Source organism: Carassius gibelio, chromosome B23 (assembly GCF_023724105.1).
Source record: "Carassius gibelio isolate Cgi1373 ecotype wild population from Czech Republic chromosome B23, carGib1.2-hapl.c, whole genome shotgun sequence".
Lineage (NCBI taxonomy): Eukaryota > Metazoa > Chordata > Actinopteri > Cypriniformes > Cyprinidae > Carassius > Carassius gibelio.
In genome coordinates, this window is record NC_068418.1 from 16145936 (window position 1) to 16167549 (window position 21614).

The 21614-nt window shown below is 37.6% G+C and overlaps 1 protein-coding gene across 8 annotated transcripts in view; it reads left to right on the forward strand.

Moving 5' to 3' along the window:
* Nucleotides 1–21614, forward strand: part of agrn (agrin) — a 242698-nt gene that overhangs the window by 128318 nt on the left and 92766 nt on the right. For all 8 annotated transcript variants that reach the window (XM_052593910.1, XM_052593914.1, XM_052593918.1 and 5 more), the window contains one exon: nt 6717–6932. In XM_052593910.1, coding sequence (XP_052449870.1) covers nt 6717–6932 — 216 coding nt within the window. The remainder of the gene's footprint in view (nt 1–6716; nt 6933–21614) is intronic.

Below are 21614 nucleotides of genomic sequence, written 5' to 3' on the forward strand. Positions count from 1 at the left end.
ATACATGTAAAGTACTGTGACCAGTGCAGTAAGAGAGCAAGTGCAGGTTAGATTGGTGGTGTGGTGTTCAGAAGTGTCACAGCCTCAGGGAAGAAGCTCTTCCTGAGCCTACTAGTGTGGGAGCGTAGGCTCCTGTAATGCCTGCCAGATGGAAGGAGGGTGAAAAGTCCATGGTTAGGGTGAGAGGCATCCTTGATGATGTTTCTTTCCGTGCCCAGGCAGCGCTTGTGATAAATGTTCTCAATGGGAGTAAACTGGGTGCTGGTGATCCGTTAAGCAGTTTTTACCACCCGCTGGAAGACCTGATATACTAGATTAAATAAGCTTTGTTTAAGCTTGGCCAGAATGGGAGACCAATTAAACCGCCTAAACCAGCAGAATGGGAGACCAGTTGAACAAGCTTAATTTCAAGCAGGATCAGTTGTAACATCTTAAACCAGCTTTGTGAAAACTAGGAGAACTTAACCAGAATTCGAGACCAATAAGACTATTATAAACCATTTTTGCGTAGGCTGGGCAAGTATATTTTCGTAATCCAGCTTTATGGATTCTAGGAGGTATTGACAGAAAGGGAGACCAGTATATGTACATACATGCTGTTCACATATTATTATAGCACAGTTTGTGCTGATTACAGTGATTTTAGACATGTAGATGTGTATAAGCAACTGAAAAAAAGCACAAATGTAAGGGCATGACAAAACTTCTCCAGGCCCCAAAAATACCCTTAGACCTCAGACGGTTAAAACAGGTTTGGGCATACTGGGAGGCCAGTTAGACTTGCATAAACCACTTTTGGACTGTTGTGAGGTCAATTATATCATCTTTCACCAGCTTTATGCAAGCTGGGAAAACAGTTATTTGCTTAAACCAATTTAGGAAACCAGGTATACCAGATTAAATAAACGTTGTGTATAGGCTTGACCAGAATGGTAGACCAATTAAACCAGCAGAATGGGAGACCAACTGGACATGCAGGATCATTTGATCTTACCATTTTCAGGCAGGATCAAAATTGTAGACCAATTTGAACCATATTTGGGCAGACTTTGAAACCAGTTTGACTTGTTTAAACTAGCTTCAGGTTGGTTCAGGAGACCAACTATAGCAGCTTAAACTAGCTTTGTACAGGCTAAGAGAGCTTGACTGTGTAACAAGAACAATTAGGCTAGACAATCTTTGGACAAGCTGTAAGAGCAGTCTGAGGAGTTTAGATTGTGGAAAACTTAAGTCCTTAGTTCCAAACTTGCACATGTACTCTTATACAGTGAATATCTGCTGAAACTCCAGTCAAATAACTGCTGTTAATAACTGCAGTGCAGAGTAGTTGCTAACTTTATCAGACAGTAAACACTGAGAGATCTGTATAGGAAGCCTCTGGGATTTACATACAACCTGTTATACTGAAGGCTACTAGACACCAATCACTCGCTCCCTCAGTCTGTTTTCGTTATTGTAGAGCAAAACTGATGCTGTGTTTGCCTTACCGTGAGTCAATGGTCAAAGTCTCCAAAGTTTTTCTCCATTACTCACGCACAGAGCAGAGGTGTATCACACGTACCCCTGGTGGTCTTGTTATAAATTAGATTTTTAGAATAATTTCTCAGAAAATGGATGTCTCCCTGGAGATGAGCGTGTCCTCTCTGACAAAAACAGGCCATTATTCCTCAACCATTTATTTAGCAACCCAATAATGTGTTTTAATATGCATTTTAGTATCACCATTTGTCTTATGTACCTCCACTGGACCATCATTTAGCATTATTGTTAATATTATTAAAGTGAAATGATTACAGTGACTCAGTTTTAAACTAAAGGCAACCAATAATGGATCTCTTCCTCTCAAAACAAAGCACTTTAACAAAACACTAAACTGACATTTTATGAGCAATGAGCAAGAGACATTTGTATTTTATAGAACTACAGGCTTTATATATATATATATATATATATATATATATATGTGTGTGTGTGTGTGTGTGTGTTTGTGTGTATGTATATATAGATTCACTATGCAGTTTCTAAGCAGTTTTAAGTTAATTCATAAACAGTCCTATCCGGAAAGCACAAATATACTGTATTTGAAGCTTCCGGTCTCACAACAATCTATATGTGCGAATGGGGCCCATTGTAAAACCAACAACGTCTTTCCCCCATTGATTCTAGGGCTGTTGTCATGGCAACATGTTCCAGCGCTCATGGCTGTGGCACCACATGGCTGGAAAATGAGCGTGAATCTCAAAACGCCTAGGCTGACATCATGGTATAAATGTGTAGCCACAGGAAGACTCTGCTCTCACTTGTGCATAACACAGGTTGCGAAAAACATGAGTACCTAATGCATATATAATGAGCAATATGTGCTGAAGGACTAGCAGGTTTTCACTTCACGGAATGCATAATTGCCACAATTTCAGTAATTCAGTAATTAAATTCTGCCTGTTAATGATAAACCAATATTTCTTTTTATAGCTAATAACTGATAAATTGGTGATAGTAAAAATCTATACTGTTTTGTCTAAATAATATAAAATAAAACTCTAAAAATCTAGAATCAATCAATGCTACAAGTGAAATTAGGCATTACAATATTGATATGTAGAATGAAAAATAGATTCTAATTCCAAAAAAAATATCTAATTGCTTTAAATACATTTCTGTAAATTAATTTGATGGAAATACTATTTCGTTGGCTCACATAATAATCAGAAAGATGGAAATTGTTTTCCAACAACTTTTCTAAAAAAAAAAAAAAAAAAAAATCATTTTCAGGATCATTTGATGAATAAAACATAAAAAACACCATATATTTAAAATAGAAATAGTTTGTTACAACGTGCACTACCATTCAAAAGTTTGGGGTCAATTTTTATATATATATATATATATATATATATATATATATATATATATATATATATATATATATAAAATGCTGAACATTTTCTGTGAGGGGTAGTGTTAGGGCTGGGTTTAGATTAACACATGTATAACTGTATATGAAAACCATAGTAGTCTATGTAATGTTCCCATTTAGATAGCTAAGTAAACGTTTGTGACCACAGCAAAGGTAATCTAAATGTAAAAATGGGCAGAAATGAGCATAAACTTATTTTCAGTACACTGGTGTATAGTGAATATACACAAAGGATTTACATTAAAGATTTATTTTACTTTCGTATTGTGTTATTTTTGGTTAGGCTAACAATCTGGATGGAGCATCTGTGTAGATTTTGGCTGCTTGTTCAGTGTGCTACACACATAAAAGACTACTTAATATGAGTTTCAACAAAGGCGCAGGTGTTGCAGCGCGAATCAAACACTTGACGTGAAGTCAGGCGGAATGTGAAATTATTAAATAATTGATAAACTACACATATGGATGAAAATCAGTGTGGTTCTCCGTGTCTCACTGGAAAATCGCATGCTGTGGAAAAGCTTTACTCTCAGTGATGGAATGGACTTCAAATTCGCTCCCCCCTTTCAAAATGCGTTAAGTAGTAGATGTTTCACTTGTATATGCATTATTAAAACAAGAATATGCATCGCTTCAACACTCAGCACCTGTCACGCTCACAGTCTTTATTTAGTATGGTTGTGTGCTGCAGTGTAGTGTGTTTCTCTAGGGCTCAGAGTCACGGACCATTCAGGCGCTGACCCTAGATCCAGGTGGTCTACTCTATTATTACATCTCTATTTGATAATGCTCAACAGCCACTAGGTTTAAACGCATGCTTTCTCTGTGCAATGCACACAGTCCACAGCCATTAATACAGGGATTGTGGGGAAATGTGAGTCACTGTGAGTCAACACTGACTTCTTATTTGTGGCTGTTAATATCGACTCGATTAAAAGTGTTTGCATCTAAAGTCTCTAATTGCTTTAATTAAAGTTCTGTAAATTAATTAATTTGATGGAAATACTATTATGTGGGCTCACATAATAATCAGAAAGATGGGAATCGTTTTGCAAAATGATTTTAGAGGTGTAATATTGGTGTATGTTATGTTTTTTTTTTATATAACACTACCATAATGGTTTTTAGCCAATAGAAAATATTTTACTATCGCAATTTAAAATAACATTTTCTATTTTAATATTCTTTAAAATGTAATTGATTCCTGTGATGCAATGCTGTCTTCATTGTCACATGATTGTTCAGAAGTCATTCTAATATGCTGATTTATTATCAGTGTTGGAAACGGTTGAGCTGCTTATTTTATTTATTGATTTGGATCTTTTTTCAGGATTCTTTGATGAATAAAAAAAGGGGAAAAAAGAACAGCATTTGTTTACAATATTGTAACCATATACACTACTGATCGAAGGTTTGAGGTCAGTGCATTTTTTCCTTCCGTTATAAAAAAAGAATTTTTTTTTTCTTTAGCAAGGATGTTATAGTAAAGACTTATATTGTTATTTGTTTTGAACAGCAGTGCGTATATACACAATATATAGTATGGATTTTTAATGTTGACAGTTATCAGACATAACATTAAAACATTTCTGCACTGACCAGTATTTTGATATTACAACATTCCTAAAGTACCATATATATTATTCATAAATTTCTATTTAATTTCGATTTAATTCTCCGGTTTTCCATTCAAGGTTAACTGGTTTACAATAATTATAATGATTTGCTTACAACATTATTAACAAAGTTACATGACGATTGAGAAAACAAACTGTCTTATTATCTGCTCTTTCTTTTTATTTTATTTTTTCTGGATTTCCTCTGAACATTAATTTATACAGTGTAAGATAATAGGAATAACACCAGCCTCTTTAATTAGTCTCTAGATACGCGACTGATGAGCGCGCCTCCAGGAAGTGCCGTCCTTTGCAGCCTAGTCCCAGCGAGATCCGGAGGCTTTCACGAAGTCTCTATGACTGTGTCCTCAAGTTGTTGGTTTTGACCTGATTTACTCAGAATCAACAAAGGGCCGGGCCGCCACAGCACTGCGATGAATCTCAAACAGGCACATAGGTGACAAGCACTGTGTACGGAGACAACAGTGGGCAGGTGTGCATGTCGGATTGACAGCGGAGTTTAGATGCAACTCTCCTAACGCCTCAAGCTCATGTGTGCATGCTCACGTTCCACATGTGTGATTCTGTGTAGGGAGCTGGACACTGATAAAAAAATAAAATAAATAAGCCCATTTTGTTTACCTGATGGCTGTCAATCAGTTTGTTGCAGCTCCATAGTGGACTCTGCCTGGGGGAATTATGGAAGTTTGTGTTTTGATGGCAGTTGTGAGACAGGAAAGCAATAGAACGAAACCGTCTCAGAGGAGTTAACACAGATGCTCACCTGTCAGTATCAGAAACGAGGGAAAGTTGTGTGTGTGTGTGTGTGTGTGTTTTATGTGTTTGTGTGTTCTTGTATGAAGTGAAGTCAGTGATCAGGAACAGCTAGACAGATCCTGGAGCATTTCGAGTGGTCATGCCACCCTGTCTGGACCTGTTCTGGTAGTCCGTGATAAGAAAAAGTGAAAGCGCAAGTGTGTATGTGTGTGTGTTTTAAAGATCACTCATCAAAGACCAGGTCTCCTCAGCATAGACTTGTGCTTGCTTTGATTTTGAATAAGAAAATAACTGTAATGCTGTACATCTCCTTAGATCACAAAAACGAAAACTCTTTAATATACTGGAAATCAATTATTCACACACATACATGTCTATTTATACATGTATATGCCGTATATTACTGGCTGCATGAGAGTTTCAAAAACTGAGGGATTGACGGCAAATTTGTCATCCTCTCTTCTAACCAATGTTATCAATCTCTCAATATTTTTCAAAATCTTCTTTTGGAAAGTCTATTGTGGATTTTTGTGGATTGGGGCAAATGGAAAGGCAAAATTATATTTGTAGTCATATCAGTTTACCACTTTAGAGGTTTAGCCGACTACTGTATGATGACTTCCAGTTCTGAGAACCCCAGAAAATATGAAAATGGTCTCTGAGCAAGGACTAGTGCTTCAAAATGTACATATAAGCACAATGAGAGTATTATAAATGTAGTCCATATACAACTCATGCTCTATATATAGTAAGTTTGAAATAACATAATAGTGTGAAGAAACAGACTGAAACTCCATGAGCATGATCAGTCTGATTTGTGATTGAATCATTCAAACTGGTTTTGATTTGTTTACTAATTGGACATCGAAGCTTCTCTCATGGACTCTCATTAATGTTCCAAGGAAATCTAGAGAGGAGGTCAATACTTTCAGTGAATAATGAGGGAAATTCTAATCTGATTATATGGCTTCAGAAGACTTGAGTGGTATGGAGCACTTTAATTATGCTTTTGTGTCTTTTTTGAAGCTTGAAAGCTTACATTCTGTGTTCCACAAAAGAATGCCATGCAGGTATAGAATGTTAAATTATGTCAATTTGCGGGTTTTTTTACGGACTGTCTAAAACCAGGTCCTCCTAGCAGAGTGCTTGTGTTGAGACAGTGCCCTCATTGATTTTGAAAAGAAAGCATCAATAATAATGTTGTACCTCTCTTCAGACAGGAGCTCTAAAGGTCATGTGTTAACAGAAAGAGTTTTTAAACTGAGGGCTGGTTTGCATGAGCTGTTTTACAAGGGTCTTTTGTTCCACCCTCATCTGACTGTAGTCTTCTAGAACTCTTGTCTTGTGCTCTTGTCACATGATTGTGGCTTTCTAAAATTGATTCTTATGTCTGTGTCTCTTTATAGGTTGCAGAGGAAAGCTGTGTGGATTTGGAGCGCTGTGTGAGAGAGACCCGACTGACCCCTCTAAAGGAGAGTGTGTTTGTAAGAAGATTGTGTGCACGTCTGTGGTGGCGCCTGTGTGTGGATCGGACTCCTCTACCTATTCCAATGAGTGTGAGCTGGAGAAGGCCCAGTGCAATACACAGAGACGCATCAAGGTGATGCGCAAAGGCCCCTGTGGTGAGTCTAGTCACACGCAAAAAACACTATATGTACTTGTGAGGACCTCCTGACAATTAAACTTAAATTAAAGGCAAAATAATCCTCCTTATAACATTTCAAACTCTTTTTCACTGTGGAACACAAAAGAGTTTTCTAGAAAATATTTGGTTGCTCTTACAGTGCATTTAAACAGTGAAACTAATTGTCTTACACCAGAAAGTTTTTTTTATTTTTTTATTATTATTATATATTTTTTATGCCAAGAACCACAAAATATGATGAGAACAGCCTTCGTCATATGTAAAGGCAGCCATACATTTTTATGCATAAATATTATATACTGTGTAAGAAAAATTGTAAGCATGATATTATTAAGACAATGTGTTGTTTGTAACATTTATAATTCAATCAAACATAATTTAGCACATTATTTTGTCAGGGAATGTGCTAAAGCAAAAGGTAAAATATTAATTAGTTAAAAAAATACAAAAATAATAATAATTTTACATTAGTCTTTTTCTTGATAAAAACATTTCCAATTCAATTTAAATAAAATATTTAAAATATAAATATTCAATATTAAAATAAAAAAATACTGTGAATTGTTCTATTTATTTATTTACTTATTTATTGAGAACTTAGAACACATTTTTGTAATTTATTATTTATTAGCTGGCTCTTTTTAAGTTTTAGTTAGACTAACTTGGAGCATCCTCAAAAGCTGCATTTACTACACGACAGGGTCAAGTGAGATATTATATTAACACCCTTCCACTTTCAAATTCAAGCTTTTTTGATGCATGCCAAAAACAATAATTATCCCTAGTTTATGACAGGTTTCCATATTCATGAATGCCCAAATGGATAGATGGTCTGTGGAGTGGAGAATATGAATTTTGTGTGTTCTACACTGCTCATCATGTTTATTCCAATCAGTTTCATTCCACGAATGATAACTAATATGTGAAAAGTGGCTCGTCATTAAGCGAGGCTCCATGGCAGTGGGCCTGGCCAGCGTGAGCCGTAATTACATGATTCGGTAGAACATGTCGTACAAAGCCTTCAAAGAGCTCTAATTAGCCACCTCACATGCTGTCTAGCAGGAAATGATCAGTCTTGAGGAATGAGAGCTCCAGCCTACAGGTGAACTCCGGCCTCCATTGAGAAGCGCGTTAAAGATCACACTGTCCCGGCGTGTTAATGCAGTTGAAGTTCGGCACCATGCTAATCGGCGCTGGCTCCGCAGCAGGGCTTTAATGGGCAGTAGCCTCCCTGCTATTGCGCTAATGAAATTGACAGTGTGGCTATCAGGGGTCATATCTCTCTGCCGCTCAAATGGGATCAGTGGCCATAGATAACCGACGGTTCATTGTTTCTCTGGGGCAGAGAGGTTGAGATGGGACATGAGAGTCAGGTTAGCAGCCATATTTTGCCAAGTTCTACTCCGGTGGTTTCCAAAATGAACCCTTGGGCTTTTTTGGGGGTAATAAATATGGCATATGTTTAGATTACATAAAGTGGTGGCCAAAATTATTAGAACATCAGTATTTTCAACTGCTAAAAAATGTTTTTTTAGTTATTTCTATCTTCTATCTAATCTTCTATCAGTTTACATTTCCAAACATTCATTTTGCCATTGGAAATGTAAACTGATATTTCCTACTGAAACACTACTGCAAAAGATATAAGAATAACTGACTTATGCTGGTAAAAACACTAGTGTTCTAATAATTTTGGCCACCACTTTAATAGTAAATCTTATTCTAAATATTTTATAACAGTACGGTTAATATTTTTGAAAAGTCTATATGCTCACCAAAGCTGCATTTATTTAATCAAAAGTACAGTAAAATTCTCCTGCCAGTTAAAATACATGGTTTCTATTGTAATGCATTTAAAAATGTAATTGATTCCTGTAATGGCAAAATTGATTTTTTTTACAGTCTCTGTTCACAGTCTGATCCTGTCAGTCTCAGTTTTGAAAATGGCTATGTTGATTAATAATTATTTGGAAACTGATTCAAAAGGGACCAAAAGAAAAATGTGTATAGCTGGTTAGATTTTGCTCAGTTTGCACTGCATTGGCAGAGGTGGCAAAGCGTTAATTCGCACCCAGGGCACGGGATAAGAGGTGACACAGAAAAAGAAATACAGAGAGGTGCCTTGTTTCTAAAGATGAGCAGGGGAGCATGGGTGCTTTGATAATATTGAACTCCGGTGGGTAAACAGAGTCTCCAGCTGTTTGTGTGAGTGAGTCAGTCAGTCATTCAGAGAGCCAGCGAGCGGAGGAAAGAAGTGGAGTGTGTGTGAAGCTCATTTCAGGCGGGCCGTATGCTGGAACTCGTCTGGATTGGCAGTGGAGCAGCGGAGCATTGGGCCAGAGCAATTGATCAATGAAAGGATTGATCATATGTGTGCAGAGCACGTCTGGAATTACTGTGATTGCCAGGAGCGCTCTCTTTTCTCACTCTGTCTTTTTTTTACCCATTAACGTCCCTTCATCTCCAGCCTGACTCGGCTGATGAAAACCGCTTTTGAGAACCCACAGCACGGAGGAGGTAAAATCTGTGCATCAAATATTCACTCCCTAAACCAGGCCTACAACTTAAACTAGCCGCAGAGGCTGAAACTGTCGGCTCCTGTTGTCTAAATGAGGTTATTCTGCTGTACAGAAGAGCGGGGGAGGAAAAGCATTAACCTCAGGGTATCATGGGAAGCTGCTTAATGGAGGAATCAATATGTTTGTCCCGTTATTGACGGCTGAAACTGTGTTCCTTCACTTGGGAAGTATGGCTCATTTCTCTCAGATCCTTTACCTGCTATAACTCCAGGTGTTGATGCTGTTGGACACATGTGGGCTGTTTTAGTCCCTCGGTTGCTTCTCACACTCTCACGTCATGGCGCGCTACATCTATGTTTGACTGTCCTTTTTATGATGTCAGAACTGACGTTCATCCAAGCACGTAACAGTTGCAGCAGCAGCCATGAGACACTATTGATTTATGATCTTTCAGCAAACACATCTTAGTCAATATTAAAGCAACTCTCTGAGTGTACCCCGAGGCTAAGTAGCACAGAGATATACTGTTTGAACCCGTCATAGTAGTGATCCATCTCAGCAGAAAAGGACAGAATGTTTTCAAAGAAATGATTGATAAATAATGCTTGGATGTATATGTGTGTGTGTCTGTGTATATATGTATGTAGACAGACAGACAGACAGAGAGATTGATAGCACACAGATAGATAGATAGATAGATGCACACACAGGCATTCTTTTTAGCGCTGCCCTGCAATTTTATCAATAAAATTAAGAGCTAAATTATCTTTCTCAACAAGGAGCTGGTAACAGCATTGTTTCTAAAGCAATTAAAGCCACATATTCCCTGTTAATAGAGAAACTCTGCAAAATGGTGGTAATTTATACACACACACACACACTCTCTCTCTCTCTCTCTCTCTCTCTCTCTCTCTCTCTCTCTCTCTCTCTCATAAATGAACACTTGATAAATGACACTTTTCTGATAATAGAATATTGGAGATCGCTAAATTGCAAGCTAACCGGTGTTTTCAGAAAGCAAGCACGTTTATCCACAGTGGAGAGCACGCGTGCACATGGTTGCCAGGTTGTCAAAAAACAAGTAACACACTTAGCAGATATTTCCATATTGTGGAAGTGGGAAGCTCTGTTTTGGGGATTGTGTCTCTTTATATCTGGCAACCCCAGACTGCAACCAGATTAAACCTTGTTGTAGCATATGCTATAGTCTATATTATGCTCTATTCATTATCACACTTGCCCTTTTCTACTCCATTTAAAGGTTGCCGCACTAGTGTCGCAGAAGGAGTTATCATAGTGTCACCTTTCAGCAAATCTTTCATATATATTTCATATATATATTCAATAATTTATTCTGAAATTATTTATTGAAGCTTGATGCTAAAAGGTGTGGTGCATTGTGAGTGTTGCTTTGCAGTTTCTAGGGTTTCTGTTAGGAGATAGAGCTAATGTTTGCTTTTTGTTAAATTCAAGTTAGATTACATAAAAATATATTAGTACTCCTCTCTTCAACACGTGACTTGATTTTAAGAATGATGTTTATACTGATTTGCAGTAGCTGCTCCTGACCGTACATTTAGGTGGGTGAGATTCTGGGTTGTTGCGCTAATATATGAAAAACATTTTGTAAGCTTTATATTATAAACTCTGAAAACATGGGGTCAACATTTTGGAAGAGATGTCCTTAAGTTATCGTATGGGTGCGTCACTGTTGATTGACAGGTGCAAAGTAAGGTTACACACGTAAAATGCAGTATAATGAATTAATTAATATAGTATTTATCACGTCCAAATGATGATTTAGAATATTACAAGTTGTGGATCAATTCGGGTGAGGAAAGATGATCATATTCTTAGAATAAACTAAACAAACACAACAGAACCATATAGAGGCTATTCATGTGAGCACATTTAATTAAAAAGGATTTAAGGTATAGCCTATTTTGTTAATTTGATCCACTACTCCAGATAGAAAAAAAACAGACATGCCATATTCAACTATTTATTGACCTGATGCAGACACAAAGCTGAAGCAGATTGATATTGTCTTGGTGGAGCAAGATTCACTAAGGGAACATAAACATATATAGAGGTCTATGTTTTGGATGAATATTTTGGTGGGGCTCCGCCATAGATGAGCCGCACCTGCTGATTTGTTAATGGTTTAGGTGTGCGTAAATGCAGTTTTCTCTCCCGTATTAGAGACGTGGTGTGAAAACTAACATACAGTTTGGCTGATTGTTCCCCGTGATGGATCGTTATTCAGGCACAGCTCGGGTCCTGGTGACACCTCCACGGCCACTGGGCTCGGCAGCCGCCGCCGATGGCACATAGCCAGCCCTGCCTCGTGCAAATTGGTTTTTCGCTCGCCCTGTTCCACCCCTACGTCGGCTCCCGTGCTCGTGCATGGAGACGCTCACCAAAACACATTCACCTGTCTCCGTGACAAGAGACTCAATTCACACTCATCAGCAGCTTCACGGCTTCCTTACTCCGTCTGCAGAAAAAAACACGCTCTCGCTCCGCTCTCAGTCTAAATTTAGCTTGGGTTACGTCTACTGCACAGTCTGGGCCTGTCCACCGGCAAACAATTATAGCAAGATCGACAGTCTTCTTCAATAATGGAGTTCACTAAATGAATTCTGAAAGCAGATACTCTGTGATATAGCAACATCCATCATTTCTTCTGGAAACTTCATTCAGCTGAAAAGCAGTGTGATCTTCTCATCTGAAAAATGTTGCTAACATGATCCAGTCTATGTGGATCTCCACAGGGCAGTAATACCTAAACATGCTCTTCAAATGTGATGCTTTGACCCAAAACAATTGCCAATTTTGCATTTTAATACAATTTGGTTGTTAATGTAGTTTCAAACCTCCATATTGGGTTCCATCAGGCTCAAATCTGGTATATCACATGCAGCTTGCTTTACTGTATATTGTACCAACACTTCCACACAGCTATTCTATATAGGCTCACACAAAAATACCCAGATGTCATCGAGAATATGATCAAGGCCATCACCAGAGCTTCTTTCTGCTGCTTATCCCTTGGAGAATGAGTATACTTCTTATACAAATGTGTTTCTCTCCCTCTTCTCGTCAGTCTCTCTCTCTCTCTTTCTGCCGTCCTGCTCACTTCCGAAGGGGGAGGATGTAGCATTGAGTGAGATAAGGCAGATTACAGCCGGACGGGCACATTAAAAAGGCACATTTTCCACGCTCTTGCTTCTAATACCAGATGGGAGACGCTTTTTACAACTTATTCATGTATTCAAGCATTTGACTGGCCTGAATAATGCATTGTTATTTTTAACCCCTACCACACTCGAGTGGAGTATTGAGTGCAACAATCAGGGACTTACCAACTGTTAGAACATTTCTACCACTTTCAAATTTCTGAGGACCCGCTGTCCAATTTTTGGACAATAATAATTGTATTTAAGAGCTTTGTTTGCTGACCAAAGTGCACTGAATAAAAATGTAGGCGGCTGCATAAAAATCTCTTTTTAGACCCAACTTTTTTATCAGCTGTCTGTCGATTAATCGTATTCTGTGTGGTCAATATGGCTACTTTCCTGATGTCATCTAATTACTATTCATGAGCCAAGCTGATCATTGGAGTGGAAAAATCACAGCACTGCAGTAAAACTCCCATTGAATTTCTCTATAGAAAAACTTATTTCAGCAATAACAAAATTTGAATCTCTCCTGTGTACATATTTGTCTAATTAGTAATAAACTTCGACTGTATAGCATTTTGTGCTTTGTATGTCTATAAATAGATCTAATTCATAGATATCTGATTCTACAAATTCAGTTATGTCATTTACAGTGCTTCATGGGCTACAAAATTCATTGCCTCATAAAAGACGTACACAGCCTTTGGCTTTTTCTCTGATTTTCAATTGTATTTTTGCCTTCAAAAAGTTTGTAATGTTGTGATTCATCTCAGAGCTGGTTGGTTTGGTTCATTTTATTAAAGTTTTTTTTTTTTTTTTATCCCTATGGAGAAAATGAATGTGAAAAATTCTGGAATCAAGGTCGCTGACGAAGTGAGCGATCGTTATTGCACTTATTTTAATTAAATATAGTATATATTACCCTGTATTTAATATGTCTGTACAGTATGTCTACCATGCGCCTTGATATTTGATGGCCGCAGTATGCTTCAGGACACATTCTGTGCTTTTGAAAGTAAATCATAAAGCCATCTTAAAGAAACAATCGCAGCTGATTGGGTATGATTATATTTTACCTTTGAAAACAACGTTTGAATGCACTCCCGTACTTAAATGCATGCGCTCGCTGTGCCAGATAATGATTATTGACTGTTACATTCAGCTTCCTGTTTGTGTAGAACACAGTCAGACACGCCGCAACACACCAACGCCACAACCACTACCTTTCCCGTCGTCTTCATGATAATAAGCTGCTATTTGTCCTCTTTCTAACCCTTTCCTTTTTCTATTTTCCTCACAAGACATTCTCTTCCAAACGACTAGTACCTCTAAACAAGATGAGTTCATTTCGCCATAATTACATTTCCCTCCAACAATGTCCTTCTCTTCTGCGACCTTTCCTTGAATCACGTACACAGACCCACGCCACTTTACACACTTGCACATTCAGGCGTGCACAAGTGCAAAGCCATTCATGAATACCTTGCCTGTGTCCACTCAAGGCCCTTTGCATTAATCACAGAGTTTGTCTGTCCGACCTCTCTCCAGTTAATGCAGGAGAGCGCAGCTCTTCCCATCAGCCAGCGGGGTTCTGGTGACAAGGAGATACTTCACATGACCCTCTCTAGATCTCTTTATTTGTCTTACAGTCTCCACGGAGCACACAGGTGCAGGAGAGGCCAGCCACTTTGAGAGAGACTTCTTTTAAATACGGTTCTCGTTTCTTCATGATGTTGTAGAGATCAAATAGTATTCGATCTCAGCTGTTTAATCGATTGTTTATATAGTAAAACACGTTGATCTATCTATTGTTCTATTAGAAAATGTTTTCTGAGTACTTTTTGATTAATTTTAGATAATCTCACTTATAAAAAAATACTTTCCATTGTGATCCACCTCAAGAAGTTTATTGGACATTATATTACACCAAAGTTTCCCAAATTGGGGTTCGAGAGGTGATGAAAAGCTAATAATTAAATCATAAAAATGTCTAATTAAACTGGTTGTTTGCCCGTTCCATCTTCTGTATAATTATAGTAACCTGATTAGTGGCTGGTTTGTGCAGTATCATAGAACTGGAATGTTCTGTAAATGTATTTTCTAAGCAGTAGGATTTTTTTTAAAAAGGATAATTTAAATGAAAGTAAATATGTAATCATGTAATCTGTTAAAAAAAAGTAACTGTAATCTGATCATGAGCAAGTATTTAATGTTCTTAATTTTTGGAAACTGATTACCGAACCTTCATGTACAGACGTCACATTTGTTTCATGCAGTAAGCCTACACAACCTAAAACAAGAATGGAGAGTTCAGATGGTACTTGTTTTAAATCAGAGTTTCAGGCTCTAGAGGTACACAGGTCGACCAGCTATAAATCAGAACCTGTTTTAAGTTTTGATTTATCTCTATTCCACAATTGCACACAATCTTCAATTCACACATTTCCCAAAATGTAATTTGTGTGGAATTCTTCATAAACTGTGTCTCCTGTGTGCCGTAACACCCTTAGTATATTTATGCAAGTATATTTTCTGCATTTTTGCTGTTGCTATTATGGATTTTTGAAAATTATCTTTCATGCAGTGTGTAACGCAGCTCTAAGTGAATGAAAACATCTTGTAAAGTTTTAAATCTGCACCGTGTATAAAGTTTTTGTTTCTCAGAAGAAAGAGTCGACTCTGAATGATTTAAAAGAGTCGTTTTTAAAACAAATCCCAAGCTGTTTCATATGCTAATCATGAAACATTAGCATATTGACCACCCAATTGTTGCACGTGCAAACCTGGGAAAACTTGAAAATAGTCTGAATGAAAATGCAAATTCATTCTTTGCCACTAGGTGCCGCTTTTGGATCAGTAAAATAGCAGTTTCCCCGGTAATGGCTGTACACAAAGCAGCACTGCGCTTAAAAACGCTGTTTTATCAGGCATTACAGGCATGATGAAAGTTTTTTGTAAAAATGAATCATTGCGCGAATCATTTGGGAGTTGTTGAGCAAGTAAGGTAAAGATACTATAAATGCATATTATAAGACAATGAAAGTGTTTTTTTTTTGACCTGGCAAGCATGTCAACCTGTTTTTGAGGACTCCCAAAACCAAAATAGGAACCTTCATAGCCCATAATGGGGCACTTTAATACTTTCTGGTTATCCACATGTTGTTGTATGGAGCTGCTAAACCACTTGAAAATCTAATTCCGTCTCTCCCGACAGACTGTATATTATCAACTTGCAGAACGCATGAATACCAGCTGATAAATGTGTGTGCGTGTTTGAAAGGGCTTGCTTGAAGGAAAAGAAAATGATTAGCGTCAGATGTGCTTGCTGATTGTACTCAAAATTTGTTTGAAAGAAAAAAAAGAAAACATTTTATTTATTTATTTATTTATTTAGTTTAGAATATTGCTTTTAGCCAAAACAAACAATTCCATCTTTGTCATTATGTTTGAGTACTGCAGTAACAGAGCAGTGTGGGGAAAGATCATTATGGAAGCTGTATGTAGCCTACAAAACAAGGTTTCTTGCCCTTTTCCTTGCCCACTATCATTAAACTTTGACCTCATGAAAATCCCAAAGCAGTCGCTTTGAATCTGGTGACCTGTTTCTGTTGGAGTGCAGTGCCTGCTTGAGCCTTGCTATTGTTAATTAGTTTTGCTTGCTGAAGTAGGTATCGCTATTAGACCACTACTGCTTCTACTTGGGAATTTTCACATACCCCTAACATTAAGTATTAAACTTCAAAATGTATCTCGACCCACATTGTTTGTGCTAAGGAAATTAATTTTAAATTATACCTTCAATCTTGCAACCTTGCGAGGTGTGCTGCTACTTCTGTAAGCAGCCAGACTTATGATTTTCACCTGGCAGATAGAACAACATGCTAAAAAATACCTTAGACTTGAACTGTTGGAGAAACCAAAGCTGTTTTTAAAGATCAGAAAATTATAGAGACTGGGAGTGTGCTCTTTTGACCTGGCAATACCTAACAACCAGTGCTAGAGAAATTAGTACATGTAATCTGATTATATGTAATCTGGATCATGTAATCAGTGTCAAAAAATTAAGTACTTGTAATTCGATTGTATCACATTTTAAATTGCACGTAAACAGATCAATGTTTTTGTTTGTTTTTTTAGTTTACATTATTACATATTATTTACACAAATGAAGTAAATTCTTAATAATGTATTGATTCACCCTAATTATTTTTTCTCTCAAATTTTCCTTTCTAAAAGATTCTACTGCTTATGTACATTTGGAACGTCTTTCAGTTTTATGGTGCTGCACACACCAGCCACTAGTCAGGTTTCTATAATTAGACAGAAAATGGAAAGGCCACACTGGTAGTTTGAATTTGACATTTTATGTTTTAATTATTAGTTTTTCACCACCTCATGAACCCCCGTTTAGGAAACCTTGGTGTAATATAATGTTTAATGCACTTCTCAAAGCTGTTAACAAAGGACGAAAAGTATTTTCATATACCACTACCACTACAGTTAGGTCAAAAGTAATCTAAAAGTCATCAAAAAGAATACATTACCATATGTGTAATCCGATAGATTATTACTATCTACATTTTCTGTTATGTAATTTGTAATAAGTATAGACTACTATCTGTCTAGCACTCCTACAACCACCTTGAAGACCAATGACCTAGCCTTATTCATATTTTTGTAATTTTTTCTTCTGTATACCATGTGCCTCCAGTTCACTTCCAGAATTCAAATTTTTTTCTGCAGTCATTTTCTACATCTAGGAATGTATAAAACCTTTTGAACATAATTGTATATCACCTTTTAGCTGGCTATAGAAGCAGGGATTATGTTTGAATTCATCTTGGCTGTGATCTGTTTCCAGTTGTGCAGATGCATAGATTTGTCTTTTGCATATTGAACATTAAACATATGAGCTAACGTCGTCCTGCTGGTCTTGCTCGCGATTGTTACCTCTGTGTCTTCACAAGCCTGAGGTCAGGAGTGGCTCACTTTGGGAATACTACACAAGGAATACTATGCACTGACAGCTATCACAGGAGAACAGGAGTGCCTGGCCTTTAAATCAACCACAAAAGATGTGTATTATCCATTTTTGTGCCTAATTTTCTTTATCTAAGGGCAACACTGAGGCATGCAAAAAAATGCAAATAAAAAATGAAGACAGCTGCAGTCAAATAAGCCCTTTGAAGAAATACATCAAAAGAACAAATCATCTCGCCGTATGAGGGATGACAACAGCAGGGGGTGGGACAATAGGTTTGAGGTCATCTGTGGAGGTTCAGCTCCATTTTTTGGTACTCTTCCAGTTTTTTCTATTGATGCATCACAGGAAATACAGTATAGTGAAAAACAGAAATGCTTGGGAATGCAAATGGATAGTTTTCTCCAGGCTTTGTAGACTTTGTTTTCTTTGTTGAATTACATACATTTTTACAACTTTGTTGCCTTGACAAAGCAATGCCTTGATTAAATGCTTAATCATCTGTAAAAATGACTTTACAGTACTACAGCTAGTTGCCAAATCTACAGCTACAGATCCTTTTCCAAATTGTGATTAGCAAGAAAAGAAAACATGTCAGTGGAGATTTGGCTAGTTCATTGATTGCTGATTAGATGGAGATTGAGGTTGTTTGTGAAAAAGAGGTCGAGTTTATCTGGACGAAATCATTGGAGAACTTTAGAGTACCTCCCCAGCAAGAAGTGTTGTTTTGTTTGAAGATCAAGTTCTATCATGACACCTCTTGGAAGATTTTAGCATGGTAATGAATATGACAGTGTTAACGTATTCGGTCTTGGCAGAATAGATCTGCTACACTGCTGAATTGATGCTGTTATTGTAGAGTATTTCTGCCGCTGCTGCTGCAAAGCAAGTAAAAGTTGCAACTGTACAAGTAGCATATATAATAACCTGTAGTAGATCTACATATACAAGTGGAGCTGGGGAAGGTGGAGGGTTTCAGAGTAAGGGTCATTGCAGAATTGCAAAAAATTCAGATTAGGTTAAATTTTCTGTGTTTTCGCATCTCTAGCATGCATTCTGATAGAAAATTAGGAAGAAATACAAAATATAACTCTGAGCGCGTGCTGCTAAATGCTCTAGTGGATGCTAACCAGCCATTTAAACCTAAAGCAGCAAGCTTATTGGCTTCGTTTGCAACATGAACCCATCAGCTTGTGCCAAGTTTAAGTTGTTTTGTAATTGCCTCACTGTAACCTACATTTTTTCCTGTTTTTTGGTGCTATTATGTCACCAAATATTGCTAATAGTAGTTCACTTCAGTTGAATCCATACTATTCAGAGGAAATGAGAGCGACACCACCCGCAGCTCTTCTCAAGCCTCCTTAACACATACACACACTCATACATACACATACATCTTCTGTCACGCTGGAGAGGTTGCCCGGGGCTCGCGGTGCTGGGCGGGTTGTGCCGAGCCGATCCTGTCAGGATCACGTAGCGACCATTGACAGCTCCCTGCACGCATTACGCATTAATACATCCAGCACTAACACATTATCACAGCACTGTCTGAAAGGCGAATCAGTGGAAGCTTCCTCGCTGTCTCAACTTCTTCTCACTCTGTTTATGTCTTATTAATTCGTTGTATAGGTCCTATTATTTCCTACATTTCTTCTTGTCCTCACCTCTTCAGAGCTTGAAGAGAGCAGTTAATTGGCTGCGAGAGACATTTCCAGTTCATCAATAGGTAACTATAGACTCCCACTCCTTCCTCAGGATACTGTATTTCTATCCTTGAAAATGAGCACTAAAGCATAAGGAGGAAGTGGCTCATCACTGTTGCGACCCCAACGATTCGTAGGGCGCCGTTCGACGCCGGTCACATTCTAATAGGCAATTTGCCTGCTTGTCTCAGCCCGAGAGAGCAGCTTATCTGTGCTAACACAGCGGAGAGCCGCATATGCACCTTATACCGAGTGGCCTTTTGCATTTTAATCAGCTCCTCCTTTTCCTCGACGCTCATCAACTCTCGGCGACAATAGGTGGAAAAGTGTCGACTGTTACTTAATGGGTTTGCGGAGGCAATTCTGCGTACTGTCACAAAACAAACAGAGCACCACTGAGAAGGAAGCTGTTTATGCAGATCATTGGACTCCTCTCAATGTATACTTCCTGACAGACGCATCAGAACTGATTTAAAGAACCACTTTACATCAGACTGATGGAATCAGATGTCTTAGAGGCAGGCTTTTGGGGACGAGGCCAATCTGTCGAAGCAGAATTAATGAGTCAGAGCTCGGATGTCATTAGTTATGAGTGTGAGGATGAGGAAAGTACCAGAATGCGTCAGCCCGTCTCAAAGGCCATCATAGACTCAACAGACTTGTTTATCATTTTAGGGAAAAAATAAAAATGTATAGGTTAGCGAGGGGTAGTAATTTGCAACATGTTAGGGATGAGTCATATGGCAATAAATTAATTGATTTTCTAATTTTAATATTTTTTTTTATTTGGTTTTAAAATAAAATATTGCATTCAAATATGAATAAATTCAAATATAAACCAATTTTAATATTTGTATTTACATTTAGATAAGTAATTTTCACATGTACTGTGCATCTTCAATTACAGTCAGCTGTTTGGATTTTTCTATACATATGGTCAAATGACAAAGTTCCACTAGTCCAGTGGTTCTTAACAATTAAGGGCCTAATAAGTCTTAAATTATTCAAATAGTATTATATTAACAGTCACACTTTATTTTAAGGTCCAGTTCTCTCTATTTGTAAACCATTTATTACGACTTTTGCCTCAGTAACTCCTAATTTGCAGTTTATTAACAGTTAATAAGGTTGTTGTTAAGTTTAGGCATTGGGTAGGATTAGGGATGTAGAATATAGTCATGCAGAATATGTGCTTTGTAAGTATTAATAAAAAGCAAATACGTTAATAATAGGCATGTTAATAAGCAACTAGTTAATAGTGAGAAATGCTCCTAAATTGTTACCATATTAACATAATTGTAATTAAATCAAGTTGTAATTAAAACACTAACTGAGATGTACAGCATTTAACTGTACATTATTAACTGTAAGTTTATTTATTTCTATTACAAAAGAAGTGAAGATATAAGGACTTCTGACTTGTCTATTATAGATTTTTCTACACCAATGTACAGTATCATAAAAATGTACTTTATTCAGCATCGCTACAAAGTGTAAAACACGACCTGTGTGTATTAGCACTTCCTCCACACAAACATTCACAACTGAGTTTTTTGGAAGTGCGAGTGGTTGGTTAGTTAGCGAGCCCAAGCTGATGAAGTGCGAGGTTCAGACGTGCAAAGACGAGGGAGGCACAGTCATCTTTTTTTAGAGAGAGAAGAAGAAAAGAGAATGAACACTTTGATCACACAACACACGAATGCGCCACTGATTTCAGACTTTCGATGCCACTTGCCAGGTTTATCACATGCGTGCGAGTGGGTTTGTGTGTGTGTGTGTGTGTGTGTCATGCTGCAAAAGTGGAGCGCGGTCCTTAGAGACAGGCACAAACCTTTAATTAAACAAGTGTGTTCTCCTAACAGATTTACACAAAGTAAAACCCACAAATGATAGAGGAGACTGTAGGCTGATATGACGCACGGCAGAGGTGAAAACAGGGACAGAGATAGTGAGACTGAATTAGAGAGTGTGGGGACGGTCGGAAATGAAACTGGCCCTCTCTGAAGTGACACGGTCCCTTCACTCTTCAGCATCTCCGTGTTGTCAATGCCTCATGAATATGTATCATCTAAATAATACTGATAAGAATCAGATGGTTCCTGTGAGTATCAGAAACAGATATGCATTCATTCCAGTTAAATCGCCCTGGTGTATTGCAAATTAAAACGTCCACCTTTCTCATTTATGTAGAACTGAGGGATTAGTTCGTCATTTACTTACCTTTATGTCATTCCAAACCTGTATGACTTTTCTTTCTTCTAGTATAATCAAACA